This window comes from Vulpes lagopus, chromosome 1, assembly GCF_018345385.1.
Source record: "Vulpes lagopus strain Blue_001 chromosome 1, ASM1834538v1, whole genome shotgun sequence".
Lineage (NCBI taxonomy): Eukaryota > Metazoa > Chordata > Mammalia > Carnivora > Canidae > Vulpes > Vulpes lagopus.
In genome coordinates, this window is record NC_054824.1 from 78,694,699 (window position 1) to 78,707,622 (window position 12,924).

At 41.5% G+C, this 12,924-nt stretch overlaps 1 protein-coding gene across 1 annotated transcript in view; it reads left to right on the top strand.

The window, feature by feature from the left end:
* HSPBAP1 (HSPB1 associated protein 1) overlaps positions 1-12,924 on the top strand; it is a 66,798-nt gene that overhangs the window by 39,626 nt on the left and 14,248 nt on the right. The window contains exon 4 of the mRNA XM_041771904.1: positions 9,429-9,565. Within this exon, the coding sequence (XP_041627838.1) occupies positions 9,429-9,565 (137 nt within the window). The remainder of the gene's footprint in view (positions 1-9,428; positions 9,566-12,924) is intronic.

The following is a 12,924-nucleotide window of genomic DNA, read 5'->3' on the forward strand; positions in this document are numbered from 1 at the left end:
AGTCTCTGACAGAATGGGATTATTAGGAAAAAAACAGGTTTCCTGGACTAACCTCCTGAATCAGTTTGGATTAGGCCTGTTAAAAAACAAAATTCAGGGGTGCCTGGGTGGCTCAGTCGGTAAGTGTCTGACTTCTGCTCAGGTTATGATCCTGGGATCTTGCCCCCGTGTCCTCACTGGGCTCCTTGCTCATTGGGGAGCCTGCTTCTCCCTCTGCCTGCTGCCCATCTTTGTGCTTAAAAAAAAAAAAAAAAAATTTCAGCCCAGTAAATTGAAGATCTGATGGGCTTTATTAAACGACTCCTGAATTGGGCAGCATCCCATCTAGCAAGGAGAAGAAAACTCCACTGAGCTAAACAAAAGAAGTTTTTAATGACAGAGAGGGGGCATTTAAAAAAGCAAGGAATTTATTAGCTAGGAATGCATTATTTAGGCAAGTTGCCCTCCTACAGGGAGTGCAAGAGGCCTATTAGCAAATTGCCTACTATTAACCAGGAAATCTGAAGTTGACCAGCTAAAGGTTACATTTCTCAGTGAAATGCAATTAGGTTAGGTATTAAGTCTTGTTTTACTGACTTAACCTAAGTGATGGGCATTTTGAGCCTATGGTTGTCTTGTGGTTTTGTTGGTTTGTTTGTTTTAACAGATTGAGTTGCTTAGATAACCCTGAATAGAAGTTGCCTAACAAAATGAATACAGGTGATTTTTTTTTCCTAAGTAGAGTTGGGAATTGCTTTAGCCAGGGCTGTAGTGGAGGCTTCGTGGTACCAAAGAACCCAAGTTTTACTGTCTCTCTGCTTTGTCCTTTTTTTTTTTCTTTTAAGATTTTATTTATACATTCATGAGAGACACACACACACACAGAGGCAGAGACACAGGCAGAGAGAGAAGCAGGCTCCACACAGGGAGCCCAGCACGGGACTCCATCCTGGGACTCAATCCCAGGTCTCGATCCCGGGTCTCCAGGATCATGCCCTGGGCTGAAGGTGGCGCTAAACCGCTGGGCCACCGGGGCTACCCCTGCTTTGCCCTTCTTAGCATATGGCATCTGTCCTCAAGGCCATTTTGTATTCTAGGATAGCCATCACAACTATATTGCTGAAAGGAGGAAGGACAAAAGTCTACTCCCAGTTCTCTGTCTCACTTCTATTTTTTTTAAAGATTGTATTTTTTCATGAGAGAGACACAGAGAGAGGCAGAGGGAGGAGAAGCGGGCTCACACAGGGAGCCCGATGTGGGACTCAATTCCAGGACCCCGGGACCATACCCTGAGCCAAAGGCAGACGCTCAACCACTGAGCCACCCAGGCATCCCTCTCTGTCTCACTTTTAAGGAACTTTGTCAGAGGTCCTACCTAACAACTTCCCTTTAATGGTTAGAATTTAATCTTGTAGCCGCACTTAACTGCAAAGAAGGCTGGAAAATGGGTGTCTTTTTAGCGAGCATATCCCTGAATACAATTGGGAGATACTAAGAAAGACAGGCAGTTTCTGCCACACGCTGCTCATGGAAAAACATGCAAATTAAAGCAATATTTATTTAACAAAGAAAGTAGGGATGCCTGGGTGGCTGAGCGGCTGACCATTTGAGCCGTTGAGCGTCTGCCTTTGGCTCAGGGCATAATCCCCAGGTCCAGGATCAAGTCCTACACCGGGCTCCTGGCGGGGAGCCTGCTTTTCCCTCTGCCTGAGTCTCTGCCTCGCTCTCTGTGTCTCTCATGAATAAATAAAGTCTTAAAAAAAATTTAGGAAGTATACTTATTACAGGGTATCTGAGTGGAGCAAGTTAGGGTCTGGGAGAATTACAGCATTAAAGGAAGGGTTCCAAGGATGAGTCTCGCCCTCTGCACCATCATCCTCTGTGCATGGCTAAAGATGCTTAGGGCTAATGCCCTTGCAGCAGGGGAAGGAGGCTTTTGAAGGTGATGGAAGAGCAGTTCTCAGGTAGCCATAGGTCCGGCCCTTTCAAAGGGAGGTCCTATGGCCAGATCCCTCCAGCAAGATGATTGGTGCTCATTTTATTTTGTGGTTAAATTCATGGGTTAGCAATCTCTAAACTTCTTCCTGGAGCAGAAGAAGGAAAAGGAGCAAAGTTCGGATCTCTCTGTTAAGTCCCAATGCATTAGTTCCTTGTTGAGGGATCAAGACTGAGAAGGATAAAAGCCAAATCTCAACCATTCTTGAGCTCTTAATTTATTGTACCATAATGTAATAGTGGTAGAAACTACCTGTGGCATTTTTTTTTTTTTGATAATTTATGTTGCTGTTTCAGGTTGGTGTCTCCAACAAGATTGTAAAGTTTCCAATATGATAGTAGAGATTTTATGTCTTACATTCTTTTGAGTCTCCATCCTTGATTAGCATATCCCATGTTATCAGTCCTATTTGTTGATTCAGGTAGATCTGATGTGCCCTGATTCTCAACTCCCTGGGCTCTTGCATTCCCCTTATGGTCCTGAAATACAACTTGTAGATGAAATAGTTATGTACACATGAAATTTTTTTAAATTGTTAAAATGGGGATCCCTGGGTGGCGCAGCGGTTTGGCGCCTGCCTTTGGCCCAGGGCGCGATCCTGGGGACCCTGGATCGAATCCCATGTCGGGCTCCCAGTGCATGGAGCCTGCTTCTCCCTCTGCCTATGTCTCTGCCTCTCTCTCTCACTGTGTGCCTATCATAAATAAAAAATAAAAAATAAAAAATAAAATAAAATTGTTAGAATGCCTTACCAATGACAAAAAGGAAAATTTTAAAGGAAGTAATTTATGATACAACAACATATATTTTGGTGTGTTAATGCTCAGTGAAGGCGTAATGAAGTAGTCAAATAAGGTATGTGATTAAGTAGACCACCTCTAAAACCAATATGCCATCCTTTTTAATGGATACCACATTCCATTTACTCCAGAAACCAGGCCAACCCTGATGCACACTGTGGTCTGTGATGCTCCTTTTCTGATGTTGCGGACTATGAGGGAGATTGCTAAGTTCTAGGTGAGGCTGTCCCAAATGACTATTATCAGTTGCTGGTGTTAGAATTGTTTATATTTAAGCACTGGCCTAAGATGATCAAGGAATCTCTGGACCATACCCAACAGATCTATATTTGCCCAAGGAAAAAAAAAATTCTAGAGCAAAACAGAGTAATAAGTGTGCCACCCAAAAACATAAAAGTACCAAAGGTAAGTATAGATAAATGCAGAAACTAGATTTAAAACTCTGCCAGTAGCTAGAGCTAATGAGGTATGTTAGTGGGGAAAAGATAGAAAATAACTAAAATGTCAGTGGTTATTCATTCTACAAATTCCTGTTTTTCAGATACTGTGCTAGGGCTAGAGAGTCACAGACAGCCTTGGTCCCATTTCCTCAGGGAATTCATATTCTAGTGGAGAAGACCGACAAGTGAATCTAACCAGTAATGGCCACTTGTCCTAAGTGCTATGTAGTAAACAAAAATGGGCCCAAATCAAGAGCAATAAGAGAGGGACTTACTTTACATAGGGTAAATTGGGAAGCTTTCCCCTAGGAGATGATATTTAAGCTGATTCCTAAAAAAATGAGAAGCTAGCCATGTGAAGGAGAGGGTCAGGAGCTTTCTAAGCAGAGTGAATAGCATAGGCAAAGCCCTTGAAGAAGGGAAAATTTGCCTTTGGGGGGGGGTGGGAGAAAGAAGGCTATTGAGACTGAAGCCTGGCCAATGAGATGCAGAGGGATAGAAGGTGTCAGATAAGTGAGAAAGGCCCCGGTCATACAGGCTGACAGGGCATTTGGACCTAATTCTAAGTGCAGAGCATGGGAGTGACAGGTCTTAACATTTTAAAAAGATCGCTCTTGCTGTGGTAAGGAGAATGGGTCAGAGGCAAAGAGTCAAAATTCTTTGGGAGGGAGAGACTAAGAGAGAATGACCAGGTTGCATAAGGTGGAGTGGAAGCGTTTAAAGAAGCGACATTTACATTGGGTCTTAAAAGAGAACTGTGAACTGGGTGGTGGGAGAGGAGCTGTGAGAAGACCAGCAAGTAGACGGAACCGCAGGAGCAAAGGCTGGGAGGTGTGGGGTCCATACCTGGAAAGCTGTAGAGCTGGTGTAGCAAGAGTTTCATACCAGATCCTGTGTCCCCTTCACTGTTCTAAAATGCAATTTGTGGTAATTACCTTCACACATAATTTTTTAAAACAATTAAAATGTCCCAGCTATAAAATACAGGAAGAATTTAAGCAGAAATACATGATTTAATGTGTAATTTTTCAAGCCTGACTATACTAGAAGTCATAATGAACTAATCAGAGGCTTGTACCTACAAGGAAAAGGTTCAATTTTGAAGAATTAAGATAAAATTCTATAGAGTAGGGACGCCTGGTGGCTCAGTGGTTACGTGCCTGCCTTCAGCTCAGGGTGTGATCCTGGGGTCCTGGGATCAAGTCCCATATCAGACTCCCTGCATGGAGCCTGCTTCTCCTTCTGCCTGTGTCTCTGCCTCTCTCCCTCTGTGTCTCTCATAAGAAATAAATAAAATCTTTGAGAAAAAATTCTATAGAGTATTTCCAAAATTGTATATCTAACATTTTGAAATGAGGCTTAATAAGTATATTTGTATTTATACCTGTAGAGTCACCACTATGAGACAATATTAGCACAGGCCGATATCGGTGTATATGTTGCTGACCCAAAAGCTCTGAGTTTCAGTGCTGTTGCTGATCTGGTTTTTCAGAAGGGTGAACAACTCCTAGTAAAGCTGCAAGAACACAAAGTACAATCCTCCCTTGACTTATTTAGTATTTTTATGTTTGGGGAAAACTCAATCCCTATTAAAACCATGCCAAAGATCCTTTGATAATATGTGAAACGGAGTTGGAGTCCTATTCTCAGAAAATTAAAATCAGATTTTTCAGCAGTAGGTAAATTGTGCAAGATACAGAACATTTCTTTGTTGTGTTGAGCTGCATGCCCGACCTTTATCTACTGAATACTAGTAGTACTCTCCTCCCACTTGTTATGATGGACAAGAATGTGTGCATTTTCTTTTTTAACAGTACTGCCAGAAGGACAGTTACATCCCTTAGTTTCCATCAAAATGGGCATATCTACCTTCAATCTCATGAGGATTAAATGGATAATACACATAAAATGTTGGTATTAGAGTCTGGCCTTTTGTAAGAATTCAATAACCAGGGAGTGATAACTTGTTAGCAATTGAAAATATGGGTCTAGTCATAAATAAGAGAAGAGTCAAGATTTGGGAGTCATGTAGACAGGTTGATGTAAACATTGTAAAATGCCAGGCAGAAACTAAGATTGAGTTTAAGAGGGATAAATGTAAGATCCCATGGCTTTTCTGTACAATAAATCAAGGCTGAAGAGATATGGCTAGGATGGCTGGGCAACAGTTCATAAGAAAACAGCCATCAAGCCAAGATTATCCTTGGTATAATTGCTTAACTACCACCACACACACACACTGACAGTACATTAATGGTATAATGTCCAGGTCATGCAGTGCTGCAGTCCCATAGACAAGGTTTCATGTGGGCTGTGTCTGGGGCTGGGCAACCAGGCTTTAAGAGTGCTGTTGAGAAGATAGCAACTGGATAGAAAGTTAATGCTACAGAGTTTAGGTATAAAAAGAGAAGTTACGACAGTTTTTCAGATAATTTAAAGACAGCAATTTTTCGCAGAAAATAACCTTGTCTGTAGAAAACAAATCTACAACCTCTGTAAGTTACAAGAAAGCAGCTATTTTGTAGTGAGCAGATATTTTGTCTTTAAAAAAACTCAACCAAGTAAACTTTAAGATCCGACTGGCTTTATTAAACAAATCAGGCAGCATCCCATCTAGCAAGTAGAGAGCTCCAAAGTGGAACGTTCCGGGCAGCCTGGGTGGCTCAGCTATTTAGCACCACCTTCTGCTCAGGTTGTGATCCTGGAGTCCTGGAATGGAGTCCCCTGTCGGGCTCCCAGCGGGGAGCCTGCTTCTCCCTCTGCCTGTGTCTCTGCCCCTCTCTGTGTCTCTCGTGAATAAATAAATAAAATCTTAAGGGAAAAAAAAAACCACAAAGTGGAACTTTTTTTTTTTTATAAGAAGGAGGGTGGGGCAAGAAGTTATTAGCAAAGGTAAGCTCACCTTCCCTTAATGGGAAGGGCACGGGGTTTTATCATGCACATCACCTCAGCTTCCTTTGGGGGTGGCCAGTGGGGGTAGGGATGGCCCCTGTGACAGACTACCTCATTGGTGCTGACCAGAAAATTCCTGACCCACTAGTTAAGACTGCATTTCTGGGTAGATTGAACTACAATTCAGTTAAATATTAAACCCTGGTTTGGTGACATGGCCTAGCATGAGTGACTCCATCTTGGGCCTTCAGCTTTCTTTTTCTTTTAAAAGATTCTATTCATTCATTCATGAGAGACACAGAGAAAGAGAGGCAGAGGGAGAAGCAGGCTCCATGCAGGGAGCCCCAACATGTGGGACTCGATCCTGGGTCTCCAGGATCACACCCTGGGCCAAAGGCAGACACTCAACCGCTGAGCGGCCCAGGCCTGCAGTTTTCTCAACACCGTCAACCAGGCACTTGATTGCTCTTTTCAGGGATGGTATAGAATAGAATTTTATGTATATAGATGATTTCTAAAGACTTTTCCAACTATTGAGGTGGGTGTAGAAATAGACTCCAAGGTAGGTCACCCTGCCAGTCACCTTTTTCTAGCAAAATTCAAGGTAGATTCCTTCTGGGCCCACTTTGATTTAAGATGTTTGACTATAAGTAGCTGAACAGGATTGACAAGAAAGCCTCAATTCTCAAGAGCCTGGGAGGGCGGTGGGGTGGGGTGCACAAAACAGGCACACTGAATCCTCTTTTTTGACAGATTTACTTTTTTCCAGCCTTTGGTTTTCCCAACCAAGTTGCCCCTGAATTTTAGGTGGTTTAGGTCACCCTGGTCTGATCACTCCAAAATGATTTTCCTTTCTTTGTCATTGCTGTCAGGGAAGCCTCTTGCCGGTTTCTCATATAACCCCTTTTCCCCCATAAGTAAATCTTCCTTCTCTGATTCTTTCTGAAGCAGTGCTCTAGAACAGAGTTTCTCACATGCAGTCTGTTGACTCCCTCAGTAGATGTGAAATTGTGTATGTGTGTGCATTTCTCAGAGAAGAGGGGTGTTGGCATTCATTGAATCCCCAAAGGGGAGAATCTATAAGATTAAGAATCACTTAAATAAACCCCTTTGTAGGTAAGGCAAATCTCTGTTTTTTGTCTCTATGTTTTTCAGTTGCCTTTGGTTAAATTCTAAACGAGGTGTGGTGGATTGTTCAGCAAGAGCCAGGTTAATTAGAAGCCTCTTCTAAGTTCCCTGCTTGGACCAAGAGTCATTCATTTGTGATTGTAGAGCACCCTCCACGCACCTCTGTCAGAGCGCTTGCCACTTTATATGAGTTCATTTATGGGACCCTCTTCTATTATTAGATTTGAAGGGTAGCCCTATATTGTGTTAGTTTTTGTATTCCGAACACTGAGCATCATACCAAGGATGGTGGTAGGTGTTCAAAAATGTTCTTGACCAGAACCATTTACCCATAATAAGCCAAGAGATTCTTCTTTCTGCCCTAAGCAACAAATATTTTAAGCATTTACCTTGAGCCAGGTATTATGTTAGACACTGGGAATACAGAGATAAGCTTCTTGCAGGGAGCTAATGGGCTATATCCAGAGGGACATGATTTTTGCCACTCCTTGGAGCAGTTGTGTGTGAGCCATATGCGAATGCATTTACAATAGCAATGATCTTGCAAAAACTCTCCCTTCCATAACAGACATTAGTCATATGCACATAGTCCGCTACTTTTATTACTCAAAACAAAAATGAAAATGCTTTTGCTAGCCTTCCTCAAAACCACCCATTAAATGTCTCTCCAGAATCCTCTTTGACTACTGCTGCTAATGATTTGCCTCTAAAAATAGAAAATGTAGATGGAAGATACTGATAAAAGAAGTGTCGGCATTTAGGCCCATATTCTGCACATAGAAGTGTTTTTTTGTTTTAAATTCATGATTTGTAAAAACAAATAGGGGTGCTTGGGTGGCTTAGTAAGTATTCAAAAATGTTAAGTGTCTGCCTTCTGTTCAGTTCATGATTCTGGGGTCCTGGGATTGAATCCCACATCATGCTCCCTGCTCTGTGGGGAGTCTCCTTCTCTCTCTGCCCCTCCCCCTGCTTGTGCTCACGCACTCTCTGTCATGAATAAGTAAACTCTTTAAAAAAAAACAAAAACAAATAGAAGGGCACCTGGCTGGTAAGAGGAGCACGTGACTCTTGATCTCAGGTCGTGAGTTCAAGCCCCATGTTGGGTATAGCGATTACTTAAGTAAGTAAAACTTAAGAAACCAAACAATGGAAAATCTTTGTGTTTGGTTCACTAGTATGTCCTTTTTCTTTTCCAGCTTATACATACTATAATTTCAGGGATTTGAGTTTATGTCAGACTACATTTATAGTTTTCCAGCTTTTATTTAAAAACAGGAAGCCCCTTCTTCAAACCTAAACAAGAGCAGAGCAGTTTGTTTAAAGCAAAGGGCTTTGCTGCTACCCTCAAGCCCCTAAGGGGACGCCAAGGGAGCCTGGTTTGAGAACTGAGGACTAGATAGTATTTATGGGTCATAGTTGACTAGGGCATGATTTGTCCACAGAACAGGAAAGCCAAGTCCAGAGCACTGTGCTATCTCTGTTTTAGAGTTCTTTATGCTTAAGAAGATCATGACTTTGGGGAGCATAGCAAAAGTCATCTATGGATATGTATTTCAAAAGATATGCTGTCCTTACCGGAAGGCTCTGATTTAATAGGTGTGAAATAAGGCTCCGGCATCTATAGTTTTGAATAACTCTATTAACCTAGGAGAAGGCTTTTTAAATGTCACTAGAGTGTAAAAAGTTAATATACTAGTTATACCTAGAAATATCTTCAGTGCTTACAGAGAATATGGATTTCTGGCTTCCTGAGTTGAGCTTCAGAGACTTTTCTAAAAAACTTCTGTTTCTATTGCACTACCGTTCCTGCTGCCTGACTGAAATGCTCTTACCCCTAGATATATGCATAATTGTGGCTGTTGTTTATTTTCTCTCTCCAGCCTCTAAAATGTAAGCTTCACTTGAGCGGACATGTCGTTTGTCTTATTCATTGATTCATTACATGCTTCTAGAATAGTCGGTAAATATTTGTTGAATAACTACTAGCAGTGAGGTATTTCAGGTATGTTTTGGTTGAAAAGATTTCTTGGACTGCTCTGGAAGCCTAACCTCCTCCCTCTATAGCATTTTCTATAAAAAAAAAAAAAAAAAGTACTCCAAGTACCAAAAAAACATGCAAGTAAAAATGTGTAACACTACCACGTAGCACATTTGGTTGGTTCTTGACCAACTGTAACTTTATTTTCAAAACAGGATGTGATATGGTCTGACTTCGGGTTTCCTGGAAGAAATGGACGGGAAAGTACATTGTGGATTGGCTCCATGGGAGCCCATACACCCTGTCATCTGGACACCTATGGTTGCAACTTAGTATTCCAGGTACAAGGAAGGTAATGCATGGGTGCATGCATATGAGTGTGTGTGTATGTGTGTGTGTGTGTGTGTGTCTGTATGTGTGTGTCTGTATGTGTGTTGTGTGTGTGTGTGTTTTGCACAGGAAGAGGAATGAGGACCAGGCAGGTGGCAGACCCCAAAGTTTATTCCTAGCTCTACCCCATCAGCTTGCCTCATGACCATGACTGATCAGTTAACCTCAGGTTTAGTTTCCTCCTTTTTGAAGTAAGGGAACAGTTCAAATGATGGTTTCCATATGTGTCTGTCAACCATGATCAGGATTAACCTTCAGAGACCTGATACTAGTGCTCCAGGATTCCACTCCTAGTTCAGCTAGACAGTTGTCTGCTTAGCTCTGTTATGTAAGACACTGCATTTGTAGTTTTCAAACTTCTATTTAAAAGCAGGAAGACCCTCTCTTTAAACCTAAATAAACAAAAACAGACCAGTTTGTTGAAAGAGAGAGGCTTTGCTGCTATCCTCAGGCCCCTGAGGAGATGCCAGGGAGCCTGGTTTGGGAACTACTAAATGAGATGATATTTATGGCCCCTTCTGAGTCTAAAGTTTAGTCTATGTTTACATGTAGACACAATGCAGTATCTTACTACTTCAGTTAAGTTCTCCATCTGTCCGTGGACCCTAAGATGTGTAAGGGTAACTCAGGCAATACTTTTGATAGTCCAGGATTCTGCTAGTTGGAGGCTGTACTTAGAATATTGTATGCGTAGCCTTATTTTCCCCTGATTAGTGATGCTCGAGTCTCCTTTCCTGGCCCTTTGGAGCATTTATAGGACAGCAGGAAAAATAGAAATGGCCATTTCCAGGTTCTTAGACCCTTTAGACACGGAGAGTATTATGAGTAGATCAAAAAAAAAAAAAAAAAAACAGTGAATAAGTATATGAGTAGATTTCACAGGTGAAATATTTTAAAACCTATAAAATGGAATAAGACAGTCCATTTCTGGATTCATTACAACTTTATTAAAGGATCTAGAACATTTCAGGTGCATTATTATGTGTTGCGGATGCCACAGTGAATCAAGTGTGCATGGTTCTTGCCCTTAGGGAGTTAGTAGTCTAAACCTTAAATTTGGTAAGAGAGACATCATTGTTAAGTAGCTGTTTTCAACATGTTCTGAATTGGGAAAGAAATCCAGTTGGGAAAACATTACCAAAAAATACCTGGGTTCTTCCTATGATGTAGAATTAATAAAGCTTTATTTTAACATTGTAATAGAGTATATTTTAACATTTTCCAGTCTCAAAGCTCTGGAATAGTAAAATAACTATTCAGTAAATACTCATGGAGCAAGTACCATCTGTTACAGTAGGAATGGAGGTGAATGAGTAAGATACCTCTCTGCCGTGAGAGAGTTTATAGTTAGAGTCCAGGGAAGCCCACAACTAGTGTGACAGAAGGCAGAATGGACATGCTCCTGAGGAAGGTTTCATAGAACTGTAAAAAGTAGGAGAGATACCGTTCCTGCTGAAAAGATGAAGAAAGATTTCAGAGAAGAGCTGCCATTTGTGATAGGCTTTGAAGGGTGGGTGAATGTTCAAGACATGGGTGGGAGGAGCAGAGGAACCAGTATGACTGGAGCCCTAGGAAAGCATGTGGCGTATAAAGAAAGAATCCTGTGAATTGGCCAGTGTATGCTGTGCATTAGAAATGAAAGGATTAGGCAGGAAAGGGAAGGTGGACCCAAAAATTTACTTTCAGGCAAATAACCTCTTATGCTCTTTCAGCATGCAGGACAATGAAATGTTTTTTGATGAGGGGACGACATGGTGATTCACCACCTTTTCTGATTAATAAGAGAAGGATGTGTATGCACTTGACCCTTGAATAATGAGGGGGTTTTGGGTACCGACCCCCATACACAGTCAAAACTCCGCATATAACTTTTGGCTCCCTAAAAATTTAATCATTAATAGCCTACTATTGACAGGAAGCCTTACCAATAACGTAGACAGTTGATTAACACATATTTTGCATGTCATATATATTATATTCTGTATTCTTACAGTAAAGTAAGCTAGGGACGCCTGGGTGGTGTAGTCAGTTGAGCCTCTGACTCTTGTTTTCAGTTCAGGTCATGGTCTCAGGGTCAGGTCATGGAGGCCAGCCCTGCATCAGACTTAGTACTGGATTTGGAGTCTGCTTGAGATTCTTACCCTCTCCCTCTGCCCCTTTTCCCTCCTTACATGTTCACTCATTCAAAATAAATAAATAAATAAAATATTTTTTTAAAAAAAGCAAGCTAGAGAAAAGAAAATGTTATTAAGCAAATCATAAGGAAAATACATTGACAGTGTTGTACTGTATTTATCGAAAAAGCATCTGCACATAGGTGGACCTGTGTGGTTCAAACCACATGTTGTTAAAGAGTCAGCTGTATATTACATTTTTAGTGGAGCAAAACAAATTGTATGGGATTGTTATCATTATGGCTATTCCCGTAGGAACACAGCCATGAGGCAGAAGTAGGAGAGGTCAGGAGATCTGGGGCCTCGTTCTGGGTCCACCACTAACCACTAGTCCAATGAATGACATTGAAAAAGTACTGGGTCCCTTTCCCACTACTTTGAAAGTAAAATTAGACTGATGACCTATTAAGAGTTCTGGCTCGGGACGCCTGGGTTGCTCAGCGGTTGAGCATGTGCCTTTGGCCAAGGGTGTGATCCCAAAATCCCGGGATCAAGTCCCATATCAGGCTCCCTGCATGGAGCCTGCTTCTCCCTCTGCCTGTGTCTCTGCCTCTCTCTCTCTCTCTCTCTTTCTCTCATGAATAAATAAAATCTTAAAAAAAAAAAATTCTTCTAGCTCTGACATTCTAAACTTAGTAAATGCCTGGAATTCTCTGAAGCTACGTAGCTGCAGTGGAATGGAGCAGCTTTATCTTGAAGGCAAAATGAGACTTTACTATCTACTTTTTAGTTTGAAAATAGCAGCCAGCTGAAAGGAACATAGTGGTCCCACTGTACTGCAAGGGGTCACTAGAGAACTTTAAGGCTTTTCTCAAAACTAGTTCTCTCTCTCTCCTTGTCCCTGCCCCTCTCCCTGTCCCCCCCCCCCTCTGCTTCCCCATCTATGTATGTCTGTCTGTATGTCTTCCTTTTTCACACTTTTTCCTTCTTCGCCTTAGATGTCCTCCCTCTATTGGCTCAAAGTATGGGTGTGTCTAATGTCTTGTGATTTAAGATTTATCACTTCCATTTTTCAAAAACTTTTAAGTGACCGAAATATTTTACAATTTTCTCTTCTTGAAAATTCTAATATTATACCACTTTTTAGTTGGGTGGCATAATTTGTGAATTTCTTTTCCTTATGGATTAACTTAACACAGGTTTAAGG